The sequence below is a fragment of the Dermacentor variabilis genome, chromosome 1 (genome assembly GCF_050947875.1).
Source record: "Dermacentor variabilis isolate Ectoservices chromosome 1, ASM5094787v1, whole genome shotgun sequence".
NCBI lineage: Eukaryota > Metazoa > Arthropoda > Arachnida > Ixodida > Ixodidae > Dermacentor > Dermacentor variabilis.
The window spans coordinates 144326608-144345773 of NC_134568.1; the positions used below are offsets into that span (position 1 = coordinate 144326608).

The 19166-nt window shown below is 47.5% G+C and overlaps 1 protein-coding gene across 9 annotated transcripts in view; it reads left to right on the forward strand.

Annotated features, from left to right (window-relative positions):
• Window positions 1–18108, forward strand: part of LOC142585837 (influenza virus NS1A-binding protein homolog) — a 100416-nt gene extending 82308 nt beyond the window's left edge. For all 9 annotated transcript variants that reach the window (XM_075696917.1, XM_075696909.1, XM_075696892.1 and 6 more), the window contains 2 exons: window positions 10649–10822; window positions 15929–18108. In XM_075696917.1, the coding sequence (XP_075553032.1) occupies window positions 10649–10822; window positions 15929–16254 (500 nt within the window). In that variant the 3' untranslated portion in view covers window positions 16255–18108. The remainder of the gene's footprint in view (window positions 1–10648; window positions 10823–15928) is intronic.
• The last annotated feature ends 1058 nt before the right edge of the window (window positions 18109–19166 follow it).

Consider the following 19166-nt stretch of genomic DNA (forward strand, 5'->3'; position numbering starts at 1 on the left):
TTCTACGGCGGCCTAGCACGACGACGACAGCGGCCTCAAACTTACTAGAGAGTTTTAGTTTAGGGGCCGCAAGGCATTGGGGCCCCTAGCGCTTGGGTGCGTTTGCGTACGCAAGCAGAAACATGTTATAGGTTAGCGGCCTCAAACGCAAGCCGCAATGAGGTTGCATGCGCTCGCAGCGCCATCAACGTCTTATCTTTGCTGCATTATCATTTTTTAAAACATGAAATCAAGCATATGAAGTAAAGCACATAAAACTATTCTTATTAAAAGCAGTTAATAGAGAGGTTTAGAGTGTCAGGTAGTCGGGTGAACGCAGGCTGGGGTGTTGGGGCGGAGCCATGGACGGGAGCGGCCTGCATGGTGCAGCCACCTGGTGGCGCAAAGCTCAAATAGACAAAAACAGCTAATATTGCAGTAACCAAGTGTATTTTACTTTGCTGCGGGTATAAATTTTTGGCAGCAACACAATTACGCCAGTGCCGAAAATTTACACCAGCAGCGAAGTAGAATAGACTTGGTTACAGCAATATTAGCTGCTTTTGTCCGTTTGAGCTTTGCGCCGCCGGGTGGATGCACCATGCAGGCCGCTCCCGTTTATCGCTCCGCCCCAATGCCCCAACTGCGTTTATCCGAATACCGGACACGCTAAACCTCTATAAAAACGACGTCTGTCGACACTTGCTTTTATTACATTATTATTGCTTTTATTAGATTTATTAGATTATCTACCCGCTAGCTACTCGTAAGTTCTCTGACACCGCGAGAGTCACGTAGGTAACGTGACCACTTAGGGGCAGCAATGTTTTCGGTCGGCCAAACAACCCAAGGACGCAAGTAGACGTAGCGGTCTGGGCATGCGCAGTACTGTCGCCCCTAGTTCTTGCGTACGCAAGCCGCTTGCGTCCCCTAAACTAAAACTCTCTACTGAAGCTGCGTGCCAGCTTTTCAGCCAGCCCCCTCTTCTCGGCAAACACTCACATGGCAGATTCCTCGTTGGTGTTACATATTCTCCGTGCACGTGCGCAGTAGTGATGCAGAAGTCCCGGGGGTGCCTTTTTCATTGCCGGATGCCGGAATTTAGAATAGTTTTCATTTGGAATAGAATTATGTTACCGCGCCCCTGTTCTCGTCGCAACAATTGCATTCATGAGGCTGACGTAACGCACAGCTTGTGCCACTGTCGAGCTTGAATCGCCCTTTCCGTGTCGTCCTCATCACTGTCGCTAGTCGACACTTCGGCAACAACACAGGCAACGATGGCGAAAAGTCGAACCTCGTAGCCGACATGTCTTCGCGGTCACAGCAGCGCTGCCGAGCAACTTCTTAGCATTCCAAATGCCACACACTGTAGCCAGCAGCAGATCCCTGTTGCCTGCCAGCGCAGACTTCTTCGTGTCACGTTCGACAGCACGGACGATGTCTAATTTTTCTTCTATGCTGAGCACCCGGCGTCTTTTTTATCCGAGCTTCGGAACAACCCGAGTCCTCGCTTGCACGACACCGTAAGGCTCTCCGGCATGGCCATGGAGAAAGCACGGCGTCAAAATGATGTTGATGTTGATGTGGCTTCGCGCAAATGCACAGGGCGCTTGGAGGCCATTGTTCCGATCTCTGAGGCTTGTTGTTCTGCCGGGCTGCCCGATGGAGACGGCTCACCGCCGTGTTTGCACGACGAAAAGTTGAAACGCTACGTTTTAACAGATTCGTATGCAACAAGCTGGTACGGTTTATGCGGATACAAAACACACTATGTTCAATGGCCTCTGAGTTGGGGATTTGACTTTACTGCTTTTAAAACGAAACTACTGTTTAAGCGGGTACAGGATTAGCGAGGTTTTACTGTACGTTTGAACACAGAACAATGGCAATGTGGCAGTCTGGGCACGTTGATATTCCACTTTTAGGAACTGGTTCAAGCGCATGGAAAACACAGACAAAAAAAAGGCACACATAGACACAGAAAGGACAATGGCAAAATGGTACACCTGTTAGACAGTTTCTCTGGCTTTATATGTACGTGCACCGATGAACAAAAGTATGTAGACCACACACTTGCCAAAGAACAGCTTATTCATAATTCAGATGCACGAACTGAAATTGAAGAGTGCACTGGAAAGTTTGAAAGTCCAAGTTTGGACTGCAGTCCTCAGGTGAAGGAAATTTACTTAATTATGGAATTCCTAATCCATATACTTTTGCTCAGGGGTATATCAGATATTGCTTAGTGTTTTTTAGCAGATCACATAATCTAGCTCTTTCATATTTCACATAGCTGTGAACAATTCAGACTTCAAATCATTCAAACAAGTCTGTAGTCTCATGGAGGTTGAATTAGTGCCATGTGACTGAATAAACAGCATCTCTGCACAGGATGTAGTCTCGTGGAGGTTGAATTAGTGCCATGTGACTGAGTAAACAGCATCTCTGCTCATGAAAAAACCAAGAATCAAATTATTTTTCAATCAAAAAAAAGTATATTTAAGTAATGCACTTGCATGTCTGGCTTCATTTCTTGAAAAATTCTGGGTGAACAATTTTATGGGGGCACAATACTTGTTGATTTGCTAAATGTACAGGATGATCAGTATGCTTTGTTATCTCCCTCAGGGAAGGAATTTTTGCAGAAAAGTATTCCCTTCATTTTGTACACAATAACGGGAGAAATTTTGCATTGAAGCAAGTGCTACTTTTAAACACACTATGCTCGCTTGATCAGGTGCATCTGGGACTGGTAATGAGGGAAACGTCATGCTTGTAACTGTTCTTTGTAGATGTACCTGGTACCATAATGCCATTTTGAGGATATCTTCCTTACTTGTAGACAGGAGGAGGAGGAATAAACTTTTATTATAGAACCAGCACTTTATGATGGCTGGGCCTAAGCCTCCCATGAGGGGACCTCAAAGGCTTGCCTTGCTGCCGCCTTACAGGCGTGCTGGGTCACCCAGGTTTGGTCGTTTGTAGACAGATTCATTGTATTTCTGCTTTCTTACTTCTAGCATATTGGCGTTTACTTAAGTGGCACTGTACTCATTTTCAGCATGAATGGCTTTGCATAGTTTGAGACAGAGAACATATGGCACCATCAGCAGCATGAAGCGGTACTAAGCAGTTGTCTTGAAGAATGCTCATGCATGGCATAAGAATGGCAAGAGGGTGGTACCATGTATATCAGAATATATGCTTGGCACACAAATTATAGAAACATTGCCTGAAAGCTGCTAGTGATAAAATTACCTAGATGGATGGATGGATAAAACTTTATTGAATATATTTGAATGTGGTTGGGCTCCTAAGCGTCCGGGAGCCCCCTGGCCGACATCTCTAGGCAAGCGCGGTCCACCAGCCAGAGCTGGTCATCCGAGCAAGTGGCCCGAAGAGCGGCCTCCCACGAGGAAAAGGAAGGGTTGGGAATAGGCTCTACCGCCATGGGCGTGGGGCAGCTCCACAGACAGTGGAAAAGATCTGCCCGGGGCGCTCGGCAGGTGGTACATTGTGGATTGTGGAGACCAGGGTGAAATAAATGTGCCAGATAGGGAGAAATAAATGCTTTGGTCTGGATCTGGCGCCAGATTGAACTCTGATGGGCGGTAAGGGAATGGTGAGGGGGAGGTAAATCTCGTCTGCCATCCCTGTAATACGTGGTAATCTGGTGGTAGGTGCAGATCCCCTCTCCTGGCTTTTCCATGGGGTTGGGTGAGTGGTCGTCCAGGGTCCGGAGGGAAAGACCTCGGACATGCGCATTAACGCGCTCGTTCCCGGGGACACGCTCATGCCCAGGTACCCACGTGATAGTCACCTGGTGGGGAAGCGAAGGAATGTTTTGCAAAATGTGTGTGACTGTCTTAGGTGCTACGCCTTGAAGGAAGTAACGGTATGCACTTTGGGAATCGGTGCAGATTTCTGTAATGGCAGAATCCCCAGCCGCATGCGCCATTGCTAGGGCTAATGCGACCCCCTCAGCCACATCGGTGCGCGCTGTTTTAATCGAGGCAGAGATGTTAATGCGTCCGTCTTCCGTCATGGCAGCGGCCGTGGCCGTTCCTCTGAGCGGACCGACCGCGGCGTCGACATAAAGGACGTCTTCGCGATCTTGGTAACGTCGGGTGTAGTAATCAGCCCGCGCCTTACGTCGACCCGGATAGCGGTGCGAATTCATGTTTCGTGGCAACGGTTTGAGTTGCATGTTAGCTGTGAGTCTTACAGGAATGGGGAACCACGGCTCTTCCATCGGGATCGTGCCGCTTGGCTCACACCCCAGAGTTCGGAGTAGGTTTCGCCCAGTGGGTGTTCGGGTGAGGCGTAGAAGCTGATTACTCCTCTGTGCCTCTATGATTTCCTGGACGGTATTATAGAGACCAGTCTGTAGGAGGCGGGTAGTGCTAGCGCGCATCGGCAGCCTCAGTGCGGTCTTAACCGCCCGTCTGATTAGACGATTAGCCTGATCCATTTGTTTCTGAGTGAGGTGGTGATACGGGAGGTGGTAGGCAAGGCGGCTGACCACTAAAGCTTCAATCATTTGCATGGTGTCCTTTTCAGACAGGCCGTGATTGCGTGACGCAATCCGGCGAACCAGTCCTGATATTTGTTTTATTTGTTTATCGAGGAGGTTCAGTGTAAAACCCGCATCTAGGTTAGATTGGATGTGCAGACCAAGGATCCTGATTCTATGTACCTTAGGCACTTGTTGACCGTGTATGAACAGATGTATGCCTGGGTCGCCTTTGTGGGGTTTAATAGTGAGCAATTCGGACTTTTCTGGCGAGCAGAAGAGCCCCATTATGCGAACATGCCGTTCGATAACGTTGATAGCTGTTTGTAGGACATCTTGGGCCTCCCCAATAGAGCCTTGTGACACCCATAGAGTCATATCATCAGCATACAAAGCGTGGTGCAATTTAGTGATACCTGCGAGCTCTCTGGCGAGTGGGGCCATGGCTACGTTAAATAATAGTGGTGATAGGACTGCTCCCTGGGGTGTGCCCCTGTTTGGAAGGGCAAAGGCGGCCGATGTGAGTGGACCTAATCTAATCTCAGCGGTACGATTTTCCAAAAAAGCTTTGACATAGTGCCAGATCCTACGGCCGCAACCTGTGGTGGCAAGGGTCCTGAGGATATGGTCGTGTCCTACATTGTCAAAGGCCTTTTGTATGTCTAATGCTAGGATGGCTCTGGTGCGGGCTGTCCGTCGTTTGGGATTTAATAAGGTCTCTTTAATATGCAAGAGGACATCCTGCGCCGATAGGTTGGGGCGGAAGCCAAACTGAGTGTTGGGGAAGAAATGCTTAGCTTCTAAGTGCGGTTGTAGTCGCCGGACAATCACATGCTCAAAAAGTTTGCCTACACAACTCGTGAGAGAGATAGGTCGTAAATTCTGAAGCAGTAACGATTTATTCTGTTTCGGAATAAGATTAATCTGGGCGTGTTTCCAATCGCCAGGCAGTGTGCCCTTTCGCCAGTGTTCGTTAAAGAGATCCGTGAGCTCCTGCAAAGATATGTCATCTAAATTTCGGAGGACTTTGTACGTTATCCGGTCGGGCCCTGGTGCAGTGTCCCTGGTAATATAGCCAAGGGCCTGTTTCACCTCCGGCAGTGTGACATCTGAATCCAGGTTTTCGTCTGGATCAGGGGGTGTTAAAGGGGCTGCGTTCGGATGGGTAGGTATGGGCTGTGGAATATACAGATTTTTGATGTGTGCCATAATATCAGTGCCCTTTTGCTCCTCTAAGTAAATCAGCTTTTGAGTAGTAGTGTCCGCATGAGTTTTGGTGGAAGTGGGATCGAGAAGAGCCCTCAGGAGGTTCCAAGTGCGTTTTGTGCCCAGCGTTCCTTTCAGTGTGCCGCAAAAGTTGGCCCAGTTTGTTTGAGCAAGCTGGGTGGCATATTGTGCAGCCTCCTCCGTGACTGCAGCGATACGAAGGCGAAGTTTGCGGTTTAATCTCTGGCGCTTCCATCGTTTGGAGAGGCTTCGACGAGCCTCCCACAGATGGAGGAGGTGGGGGTCTACTTGGGGGGCATTCTTGGTGTTCTTAATCTTTCTTCCAGCTCTGTCGAGGGCATGTTGTATCTTTTGAGTCCAAGACTCTAAGGTCTGCGGTGTGGTATCCTCCACGGCGATGTACGAGCGGAGTTTATCCCAGTCAACGAGGGTCTGAATTTTGGGCCGAAAAATTTTGGAATCTTGCGTTAGGATTGTTTGTATCACGTGGTGATCGCTGCCTAATGTGTCCGGCAGGACCTCGTGTGCTTTCACCATCACATGTGTGCTTGTCATCGTGAGGTCTGGCGTGGTGTCTCTTGCCGTACTGGTGCCCACTCTTGTTGGTATAGTGGGATCTGTGATTAAAGTAAGTGTGTGGTGCATCATAGTGTTATGTATAAGGTTGCCCTTCGGCGTGTTATTTATATAACCCCATGCTGTATGGCGGGCGTTAAAGTCGCCCACTATGATTCGATGTGTATAGCGTGTTTGAGCAAAAATTTCCGGTATCCTTGTGCCCTTATCTTTAGGGGGACTGTATATGTTGACAATCAACAGTCCTTTTCCCGATGTGGGGTTGGACGGGATAATCTCGAGAGCGGTGTACTCGGTTCCTCCTTCTGAAGGACCCCCGGTAGGGGTTCGGTCTATGAAGGGGAGGGTTTTATTAATAAGAATAGCGGTACGCGATGTTACGGATGCCACGTGATATCCCTGCAAGGATAGAGACGCGGACCCCGTTTCCTGCAGGGCCAGTATATCTGGCGGCTTCGGAAAAAGTTGAATGTATGCGGCCAATTGGGCGAGTTTCTTTTTGATGCTTCTACAATTCCATTGCCATATGATTAGGTCAGATAAAGTTTGGTTTCCGGGTGGAGGAGTTAAGCCCACTCTGCCCGAATTCTGTCGCTTATTGGAGTTGGCCATGTTGAGTCGTTACGGGGGTCGAAACCCCCAACTGTGGGCTGGTCATCTCCTCCGTGGGCTGAGGGGAGTGAGCGGCGGCGGCAGGTTTGGGCTGTTTATGCTTACGGGTGGGTGATGATTGGGCATGCAAATCGAAGAGGTGATTAATTGCAGATTCTATTTTGTCGATGCGTTGATTAAACGCGGTCTGCACTCTTTGTAGGGCCTGCTCTTGTTCTTTAACCATTTGTGTTTTGACAGCCTCGAGGCTGTCGCTTACAAATTTCAGAACTAGTTGCGTGAGGCCTCGTGTGAATTCTGGAGTTTGGAAATATTGTGCACAGATCTGTTGTGAGAGGACTGGGGCATGGGGCGGCGCTGGATGGGGAGGTATTGGGGAGGCCTGCTCAACGGGTGACTTACCAGTGTCGGCCAGGAGGTCCTGCCGTTGCTGCAGCTGTGAGTCTGGACCCAGGCGCCCCCCGGTTGCCAAACAAGATGAAATCTTCAGACCCCCTCTTGCCGCCGAGCCAGGCGCATGGGTGGGCAATCGTTGCGGGAGTGCCGGCCACGTGGCGTCGCTTCTCGTGCCGCGCTGCACAGGAGGGCGTGGCGGGTGGTTCGTGAGTGGTGTCGCAGGTGTCCGTATGGCAGGAGGTACTCGGGGTTGAACATGTGCTTGTTTGGTTTTCTTTTCGTGGTATGATATTTCCGGTTCCTTCGGTCGGGCTGTGCTGGGAGGTGCTTGGCTGCAGGCATTCTTAGGAATGTCGTCAGGTTGTTGGTTTGTCGTTGATATCTCGGTACTCCGCCTCGGTGGAGTCGTATCGGGTCCCTTTGGGCGCTGGCGCCGCTCTTTCACCGATCGGGGCCCGAGTCTCCTCTGACGAGCCGGGCAACTCAGGTCGATGGTGGGATGGTCATCGGATCCGCAAGTAAGACAGCGTGGAAGGCAACCTTCGTGGTGTTCATCTGGGTTAAGCAAGCCACAGTTCCCGCACCGCCGTTCTTGTGGGTATGGGCAGATGTCGTGCCGATGTCCGGTTCGGAGGCAGCTGTGGCACACTTGGGTGACTGGGCGGAAAGGTCTGCATCGAAATTCTACGCCTTGAAAGTACACGTAGCTGGGAACTCGCCTGCCCTCGAAGGTGTAGAGGCATGCTCCGTTCGTTCCGAAGGGTCTGGCTTGGATTATGTTGATATCATGGGGGTAGGTGACCGTATCGTTCATGAGGGCTTCCTCGGTAGGTATAGGTAGGGCGCCTGTGATTATCCCCTTGCAGGAGTTGTCCGGGGAAGCCACGTACGCGGAGACTTGATACGATTTGTTTGCGAGCAGGAGCGTCTGAATGTGGCAAAGCTGTTCCGCCAGGTCAGGATCCGGGGTGCTGACTAGTGCGATGTTCTGTTCCTTGCGTACTCGTATGCGTGCCGTCGGAGGCAGCGGGGCTCGGAGTGCGGTTTGTATCGCGTCTCGCAGAGGTAAGACCGCTTCTTGTTGTAGTGATATACCTCCTCTTATTCGGAGAACCACCTTGTGGTCCCCTGCTGGGAGGCGCGGCAGTCGAGGCCAGCCGGGTCCGTGTCGACGTTCGCGTGAGTCAAATGGGGCGGGTGGAGTCTTGAAGGACACCTCGGCGACAACCCTCCGTCGGCGAGCGTCGACCACCCGGTACCATGGAGTGTGAGGCACGGGTGGCTGAGGATGTGTATCATTGGGCATGTCGGCTGCTCCGCTCCGGCCGGGGCGGTAATCGCAGAAGTCGATGTCGCGCTCGGGCTCCAAGTCGTCTGCATCCATGCAGTCCAGTTGGCCTGCCGGGTCGGAATGGCTGGTGGACATCTCCGCGGCTCGGGCCCCTACCCTGGGAGCCGCGTTGCAGGGTGCGTCGGATGCCGACGCGGCGTCCGCGTCCGCCGTGCCGCTGTCGCGGTGGCGCGTTTAGGCTTAACGCGGTGACCGCCGCTTAGGGATTTCAAACGGCCGTCTCGGGCTAAGAAAAGAGTCGAGCCCGGAAATACTGGTGTCAAGTAAAAGCTGGTGACTTGCCAGTGACGATGGTTGTACGATTTCGTGCTGATGGTGAAAGATTCCGGGTGGTTGAGGGTGGATTAGCAGAGCCCGCTGCGACGCGATGTGCATCCTCCGTTGCCCAGGTAGCGTCCCAAGAAGCCTTGGGAAAAAATCTGAGAGAGATTTGCTTGGTAAACGAAGGCACATATTGTTTTCAAGCACTGTTGTTTTTCAAGGATTAACATTAATGAGACCATTTTCTATTTCTTTTGCTATATACCCCATTTCATACTCGGCAGGCAACGCTGTGGGAGCTGCACAAGTGGTGCAGTCATAGAAGTTTCGCTTCGCATGTATCGCACTGCTGTTTTTGTTCTGCAATGCCTTCTGTGGAATAACTACTTCATATAATGCAACTCTAATCTGTGAATGTAATGTTACCTCAAAGTGTGTATCATTAGTCCACCTTTGTGCTTCCAGCATGTGACATGCTTGGTTTTGGCCACAAATGCCAGTGGTGCACTGTAGCCAGTGGTCACAGAAAGTGTCGCTCCGCTCATTTGGCAGTACATAGACTTACATCTACTATGCCATCCATGGTAATTGGGTTATATTTTGCTACATGAAAGTATGACTTAATGTTAGATTGAATTCTATGACGCATACCTGTCTCTGTCATATATGATGTACTATCTTTTGGTCGCGAATGCAAGGAGTGAAATAAGCCACTCTAGCCTGCTAGTTTTTGGCATGCAATCCTTCCGAACAGCAAAGCATCTCGCCATATGACGAGCTTTCTGTCTGGCAAAATGGAGTTGGTGCAAGGCCATGGATTACCGCGGATGATACGGCAAAGCAGCATGGATAAAATTCTTTGGATATTTTGCTATGTAGAATTGGAACTAGAGCTTATCTCGAAGCGCTATAGGAATAGCACCAACATTTTGTGAGCCGTACAGATTGCACTAATTCGCTGCCTTGCACCTGCACCATCTTACCAGAAAAGTAGCTTAAAACATACTGTATTTTCTGCCAAGAGTAAAGAATTGAGTACTTCATGGGTTAATTAGTGCAGTTCTGGAAAAGTATTTAACAATGGTGCAAAGTACTAAGTGTTCTTGTTGACAATTTCCAAGGTCTAGTGACACAGCCAAGCCAGTACCTGAGGCAAATATCAAAAATACATAAATTTCACTCTAAATCGTTCTTCACTCGTAGTCGCTGGTTAATGCAGTACGCTGCCCATATTTCTTATTGGGATCTTCCACTCAGCATGGTTGATAAAATTGGAATTGAGTTGGATTGTATTGACCTGTAAGCTATTTTGGCATCTTGAGTAACTTTACAATTAGTCATCTGCCTTTAACGAGTGCTTGGGATCTCCAAAGTCATTCGTTACACAGGTCACTTCGTTGTATAGGTTGTCACCACACAGCTCGCAATAGAACTGGGACATTTCTATTGCGAGCAGGCCGTTTTGTAGTAGACATGTTCATTGAAGTGCTTGACTGTACTTGCATGTATACTTCCTATCCTTAGGTATGAGAAGTGCAATGCATGTGAGCCCCCCAGCTACAGCAGTGTAATGTGTCAATGGTACTCTATTATAATAGAGTTTCATAATTCCAGTTTTTCTAATGCAGAACTGCAAATCGTTTATTTTTCTATACTGTGCGTACCAAATTGGAATGTTATCCAAATGTTGCATTGAATAATACCTGGGGTTTTTTTTTTTTTCTTTTTAGGGCGCTACCAAGCAGGAGTGGCTTGCTTGAATCGAGAGGTGTATGCTGTTGGTGGCTGCGACTCCTGGACATGTGTGGCCTCAGTGGAAAAGTACAACCCAATAACCAACACTTGGACAGAAATGGCATCCCTGCAGAATGCCAGGAGAGGCTGTGGAGTGGTGGAGTATAATGGTACGAGGCCTCCAACATTTGTGCTTTCTTTTAGTGTGAATTTGAAAATAGCCAGATGTGTATAGGGAGCTCTCAGTGATTACTACTAACTCATTGGTGCTAAAAAAAATTTCCTGTGTGGGCGATTTGCGAAAAAATACCTGCATACTGAGCTGGTCTAAATTATTCCATAACCTTCTAATTTTTCACAGCCCAGGAGTAGCTTTGGGACAAAAAACACCACGTTTTACATTGTAGCATGCCATCTCTTGACATTATGCGAAACCAGATGGCAGGCATTCAAACTAGTGCAATTGCAAGCAAACTGCATTAAGTGACTACTTGTAAGCCACATTAATAGCCACCGCTCAAGCATCAAATTAAGTACCTTATGAAAAATTTTGCTGCTCTTAGCTTCATGTTTACAGCAGCTCAGCAAAAAAGTGTATGAAGCATCAGGAAAAATGGCATAGGCTGGACCTATCGCATTCTCCATCCACCTACCCCACCAAGAGGTCAAGCACTTCTGTCAGTGGTACGAGATTCTTTGCTATGGTCCCTAGAGTAAAATAACTAGTGGAAGTGGTACATGTTTTTCCTTGTAGTACTTGCACATCAAGACAAAACTCGTTGCCACTTACCTTTAAATCCTTTGAGGGTCGATTTTTTTCGCCATATGCGCCCGTCCAGGGTCGATTTTTCTTATTGCAGATTCCAATTCTTCTTAGGGACTTGTTTCGAAAAAAATTTATCGTAATTTTTCTAGGGTGACCGTAAAGTGAGAAAACAATATTTTGCTTTGGTATATATGTACTCTTCATGCATGAATAACAATAAAGAAAGGAAATAAACTTATAAGAATTAAAAAATTTGATTGTTATACACATAGTCCAAGGCTTTGAAATTGCACACACGAGAATATTTAGCAAGACTCAAATGTTCCTGCTCTTGCACTAATATGTACATCCATAGCGTAATCGAACTGCGTAGGTGCGCGCACTCATGAAAACTGTGTGGTTGTGTGCCCATCAAAAAAGCAAGACATGTGACAAGCTTCCGCTAATCTTCATCTTATCGCCAACCAGAGGCAATTAGTTCTCGCAAGTCTCCAAAAAAAAAAAAAAAGCAATGGAAAGCATGCACGGCGGCATCCTTCCTATGCTTACGCATGGGAAGCCCTTTGAGCACTAAACGAGCGAGAAACAAGTGGTCGCCCTTTGAGCGATTAGTAACGAGATAGCCATCAGTTTTGCAAGTGCCAGTAGCCGAAACCGCCACCGAACAAAACCCAAACCTCCGCCCACCCACGCGCGCGCCAATGCACGAGCGGTAGTTTATAGACGCGCGGGAGCAAATTAGCTCTAAAACAAACCATGCAACAAAAACCGAGAAAGGGAGGCGCGCGAAAAGATTCCCTGTATTCCCACATAGTGGCAGAAAAGAAAAAGTTAGGAAATTGGCGCGCATTTTAAACGTAAAGACAGCGCCGTAAATATATGGCATCGAACATATTGAACTTGTTCGCGGTGCCGTATATTTACGTCATTGACCCTGAAAGGGTTAAGGAAAGACCAATTTAGTCTTCCTATTAAGGCATTTGCGGGCAATCTCCCAAGCAGACAACAGCTTCCTGCCACAGTCAGTTTTTTTTTTTAATTATTATTATTAAGCAGACTATGCTTGAGTCGCACGCAGGTTCTCGCTCCTGGCCACAAAAGCAGCTGTCAGCAGCCTTATCACTTTCGGTTGTCATGCTGCACTAAACATGTAACTGCCGGGAGAGGGGTTAGATGGAAGTGTGGGGTAAAGCTACAAACACGCAAGGAGGTGGAGTGAAGGGTGAAAGCACAGCAGAAACAGAGCATGTGATGTAGGTGTGAAATTCAGGACAGAAAATGAATGCATTGCTAGATACCCGAGTCAGCGCTCCTTATAATCTTGCTTCATGGCCATTAGTTTTGCTGTGTTGCAACAACTCCTGCGAGTTCTATACAGTGCAGTCCACTTACAACGATACCACATATAACAATATTTCGGTTATAACGATGGGTCGACATGAGAGTGTCATTTTTTGCATTAGGTCTATGGCGAAAAAAAAAAAAACATTTATAAATGATAGGTTATTCACCGCATATCGTATATATCGATCAAAATTTTGCCGTCTGGACGGCGTTTTCTGTGCCAAATAATCGTATTTGCGTTGCTTAGTTCCCTGAAACGAACAATGTCGAGACGAGGCGATGTTCAAGTTCGTATCTGCCGCATTGCCGCGCAGTGCGTCCCGCCGCGCCCGCGCACCGGAGAGTACCTGAGTAGGTGCAGCGCGCCACAAGATGGCGCTAGCTGCTTCATGCGCGTCGGCTACAGTCGCTCCAAAAGAGAGAGAAAGAAAAAAAAAGCGACAAGCAAAGCGGCGCGGTGGCGTCCGTCCCGCACTCAGACTCTCTCTCTCTCGATAGCAGGCTGATGCCACCGAAGCAGCGTGCAATTAACGGTACAACCCAGTGACCCAGTTCGAAGGTGGATATTTTGCAGCACTCTCGACGCGGCTTCAAGGCTAGCGCCCTCGTGAAGAAGTATGAGCACGCCCAGTCGATGATATCAACCATCTTGAAAACTGGGAGCACCACGATTGTGAAGGCAGGAGCTATCAGAGGCCATGCCGATCAGCGGAAAAGGGTTAGAGACCCTTTGTATGCCGATGTTGAAGAGGCGCTTTACCAGTGGTTCATCGCAACCCGCGAATAATGTGCCTATTAGTGGGCCAATACTTGCCACCAAAGCGAAAAACTTCGCTTTTCTTCTGGGCCGCCCAAATTTTGAACCTGGGGGAGGCTGGATTCAGCGCTTTAAAAAGCGACATGGAATTCGTTTACAAAAACATGGTAGGGGAAGCGGCGTCTTTGAACACACAGGCAAAGAAGCAGTGGCTGCAGACAAAGCTGCCCGGTGTGCTGGAGCGCTACGCAGAAAAGGACATATATAATTGCGACGAAGCTGCTGTTTTTTCAAATGTTGCTGTCGAAGACTCACGCTCTTAAAGGAGATCGAGGCCCCAGCGGGAAGCACTCTAAACTTAGGGTGACCGTGTTGCTGTGCGTTAATATGGACGGGAGCCATCGTCTTGAGCCTTTCATGATCAGGCGATCGAAGAAGCCAACGTGCTTTAAGAATCGGCGCATCCTGGTCCGCTATCGCAGCAGACCCGCGACCTGTTCGAAGAATGGCTGCTTGAGTTCAACAGTATAATTGAAGGCCAAGGAAGAAAAGTAGTGTTGCTACTTGACAACTGTAGCGCACACAGCGTTAACCTGGAGCTAACATCTGTCGAATTTATGTTTCTGCCTCCGAATACTACGGCAGGCCTGCAGCCATTGGACGCCGGCGTGATCGCCAACTTTAATGTCCTGTATCGGCGGCGCATGCTGGAGTGGCTAATTTTAGCCATTGACCGCACACCTCCTGGCACGTCGGGTCATGCAGACCCCTGACCTGAAGATCAGCCTTTTGAAAGCCGTGCGCTTCGTTTATGGTGCATGGTATGAAGTAAAGCAGTCAACCATATACAACTGCTTCAAAAAGGCAGACTTTGTGCGTCAGGACGAACTTCCACAACCCGCTGAGACCAACACGGTGGAAACCGCTGACATAACATAAACCGAGCTCTGGGAGCCCTTTCCTTGGTGACACAGGTGGTGCGTTGATAGAGGAGCTTTTGACTGCAGACAGTGCTGCCTCGTTCTGCGGTGAGGTCACCGACGAGGCAATCACCGAAGATGTGCTGCCTCGACAGATGGCAAAGTTGTGCGACGGTGGCGACGGTGGCGACGGCAGCAGCAACAGTAACAACGAAATTGACAGTGGCTCCTTGACCCCGACCACGATGTCCACGCAAGTGCACTGTCATGGTATGCATGTTATGAAGTAAAGCAGTCAACCATATACAACTGCTTCAAAAAGGCAGGCTTTGTGCATCAGGACGAACTTGCACAACCCGCTGAGACCAACACGGTGGAAACCGCTGACATAACATAACCGAGCTCTGGGAGCTCTTTCCTACTGGTGACACAGGTGGTGCGTTGGAGGAGCTCCTGACTGCAGACAGTGCTGCCTCGTTCTGCGGTGAGGTCACCGACGAGGCAATCACCGAAGATGTGCTGTCTCGACAGACGGCAAAGTTGTGCGACGGTGGCGACGGCAGCAGCAACAGTGACAACGAGATTGACAGTGGCTCCTTGACCCCGACCACGATGTCCACGCAAAGTGCACTGTCGTCAATCGACTCCTTAATTGATTTTATGCATGCTAAAGGATTGCCGCCAGTGTTCGCGCAGTAGCTTGAATCCATGCACATCGTGGTTGTGAAGCTGAAGCTTCTGCAAAAGCAAGTGCAGATTTCGGACTATTTCGGTGCGCCTAACCCTTGACACGGTCATTGGTGCTAGAAATAAAATTTGTTTTTCACAGCCTACTTTCTTATTCTTTAGAGCAAGTAGCGAATTCGAGTTCGTAGCTACAAAGGTATGTTCCGCATTTTTTTATTTTTGTAATATTTTCTTTAATAACTGCAGTCCAGATATAGCGATCATCGGTTATAACGATCATATTTTCCTTTTTCTCTATATCGTTATAAGTGGACTGCACTGTAGCTTGAGAAACCACAAGGTCCACTGGCACAGCTTGTGAAGTGCCTGTGTGACAAGTATTTATTAGGAATCCTATATTACAACTAGGCCTCCTTATTGACCAGGATGGTTCCTGCAGGAACAAATAACTTTTCAAGCAAGACCCTTAATTTCTTTCTTGGGTCATTATGGAGGTTTTTTTAATTAATTTTTCTTTATTATCTGCTAAAAGTCAGAATCACTGGTATTGTTACTGAAAATTCAGTTTCTTGTTGGTTTCTGAAACTGAAGTGACATGTTCCAAGTGTAGGTTTGCATTTCAGGGTTAGCAGCTTGGCAAACACATCGAATGACAAACAAGACAATGTGGATGGTGTGATAGCCAGTTTTCTTGTGGTTGCTGTACCAGTCATTAGTAGTCTTTTCATCTTCTTAAATGTGCCCCCACATTATTTTATATTAAGAATTGGTGGGAATACCCTTCTCTTACTTTTTTGTGCAGGCAAGCTTTACGCAGTTGGTGGCCATGACGGGGTGCGCTCCCTCTGCAGTGTCGAAGTGTATGATGCACAGACCAACAATTGGAGCCCAGGCCCCTCATTGACCAGCTGCCGTGCTAACGTGGGCGTTGCCGTAGTAGGTGGCCGGCTCTTTGCTGTGGGTGGCTTCAATGGCAAGGCTTTCCTCAACACTGTTGAATTTCTCGATGTCCGTACCAATGAGTGGACCACATTTGTGGCCAAGTCGGAGTCCCAGCAGCCGGTACCCCACATTGCAGAGGATGACAGGGACTCTTCACGTGAGGGCTCGGCTGAGGAGTGCCGTTAGCAGTCGTTGTCAGTCCCCTATTGTCACCTGTGTATTTGCTGTGCTCCCTGTGGCCACTGCTGTTGAGTCTTTGTTTTATGAATCTGTTATATGTGCATGCATCTGTGTGCTACCTGATGCACACCACTTCATTTCCAATGTTTTTATGGCAATGGGAGGTGTGCTGTGTACCAAGGAGCCTTCAAGATTATTGGCTGTCATTTTCAACCAGTAAATGGCAAGAACAACTTGCCTTTCTTTTATAGAAGCACAGCTGTTATGGACAGCAACATCAGTTTAAGTATTGACAAAGTTCTCTCAATTGGAAGTCAATTTTACATGATCCTGTTAATTGCTGTACTTATATCAGTGGCCTGGAGTGACTATAGATATGGGAACAACTACTATTTCCTGCAACAGACACAAAAGCCTGCTCACACTATATTGAGTTAGTCATGGTTATCTAAAACATACTTTGTCAAACTCCTGAACAAAGTATAGTTATTTTGTTTACTTATTCCCAGAAGTGATAGTGTGTTCCTTAGTTCCTTGACCTCTTGCCTCAAGATCTGTCACATTTTTTCTTTGCCTGTCCCAGAACTGAAGATGTTGATTAGCCAGTTCTCATATTTTACACGAAAGAGCAAGCAAATTGGGTGAACAGTGTTCAAAAACAAATTTTGTTAGCATTGACAAATCTTTTGCTCTGGTTGTTGCAGTACATTTAATTTCATATGTTGTATGTTTTACAAACATGTGGTTAGTCACTTTTTGCTTATCGCAGACAGAAGGCAGAGGTAGGTCTTAAGTGGTACATGTAGTTGGATGTCTGCCACGAAAGAAATCAGTTTTGCCTGTTCATTAATATAATTGTTGAGTACTAAGATGCTTTAGACATAAGTTCTCCAAATTATCGCATAGTCTGCCTGTATGAATTGCTCAATAGTGCTGCATTTTTGTTCATATACTCAAGCTGCAACATATGTCTAGCTGTGAATTTCTTGTGATCAGATATACTATACCTTGCTGAAAGCAGGCCTGTTATTTGTACATAGACCGTTACAATTCAGTTGTCGGATGGTCTTTGGGTGTTGTTGCTTAACAAACTACTGTGTTGACTATTCTAACAAAGCAGTGATGACAACCATTATTGCGTTATGGTTACAAATGTGAGTACTGTTGAAGTAAACTGAGAGCCAGAAACTGGTACTGGCACAAATATACGTTTTGGGTCTGTTTTCCGATTAAATTGAAAAGATATCAACATGGACCAGATTATTTTTCCTATGGGCTCTGCATTTATGTATCTCCTGTCCTCCTTGCCTTTGTTAAAAGCAAATGGGCTGCCATGCACCTAGTAGCATGGTAGCCCCATCTCTTTGCCACTACTGTTTGACATGTCTTTCCCGTCCTTGAAAGATGAACAATCAGGATCAATGCGACCTGACCATCTGTTGACCGTACCCTACTGTACTCACTGCCTTTTAACCCAAAGGTCATGTGCCTGAATGCTGTGAGAGCACATTTTGCTGCACTGGAAAACTTTGTATTTTTTCTTATGTCAGGTTTACCATATAAATTGGCTAAAGAATGCCAAAACTTGCCCAAGTATTACCATTTCCAGCCTTGGGTATTTCGAAAAGCTGGCAAGGAGGTGCGAGAGCCTGGTTTCTACAAATGCAGTTTACTGTTAATTATTTCCTATATGCTTAAGGTACATGACAGAATAAAGTGACCATTTTGTACTCTCGGGGATCATTGTTAAAAGGGAACAGTGTATTTCCTTCTTTTGGAATGTGTACCGGCATAATATGCAGACATGTTTCCCATATGGCTATATGGAAATGCATATATAAATAAAGTGTACATAATGTATTTCCAGTGTTTCTTTGTCATGAAATCATATACAGTAAAACCTCGTTAAACTGTACCCGCTTAAATAGTAGTTTCGTTTTAAAAGTAGTAAAGTGAAATTATCGACTCAGCGGCCATTGAACGTAATGTGTTTTGTATCCACATAAACTATACCAGCTTATTGCATATGTATCGGTTAACGCATAGTGTTTCCATTTTTTTTTCATAATATCATGGTGGTACGTCAGCCCGGCAGAACAATGAGCCTAAGAGATCAGAATGGCCTCCAAGTGTAAATGCAGTGGGCGCTTGGAGGCCCACTGTGAAGCTAGGACAAAAACCGGACGCTCAGCATAGTAGAAAAGTTGGACATTGTTCGTGCTATCAAACGTGGCACGAAGAAGTTGGTTCTGGCACGTGAGAGGGATCTACCATTGACTTTGGTATGTGGCATTTGGAAACTCAAAGAAGTTGGTAGGCAATGCTGCTGGGACTGCAAATATGTCGACTACGAGGTTCAACTTTTCGCCGTCGTTGCCTCTGCTTTGCCGAAGTGTCTCCAATGACAGTGGTGAGGACGACACAGAAAACGACAGCACGGCCGATTCAGGCTCGGCAGTGGCACATGTTGTGCGGTACGTCAGCCTCATGCGGGTGTTTGCCAAGAAGAGGGGGCTGGCGAAAAAGCTGGCTCGTAGCTTGAGTGAGTTTGAGGCCATCGTCGTTGCGGCTAGCCCATCGCAGCATCAGATGAAAATAACATGCTTTTGTCGCGCGAAGTGCATAAATATTGGATGATTTCTCTTTTCAACGCATTCTCTCGTAGTTCCGTTTGACAGGTAAGTGGGCGATCTTGCACAATTTCGGTTAAGCAGTACTACCGTTTAGTACATACTTTTGCCGAGCTCCGGCCAACTATGGTTTAGTGAGGTTTCACTGTAATGTAAATCAAGCTTTTTGCTGCCGAGTCTCGTGGATTTGATTTGCGGCCACGGTGACAGCATTAGGAGGCCAAAATGCAAAAAGAATCGCTTTAGTTTAGGTGCTCATTAGAACCCCAGGGTGTTGAAATCAATTGG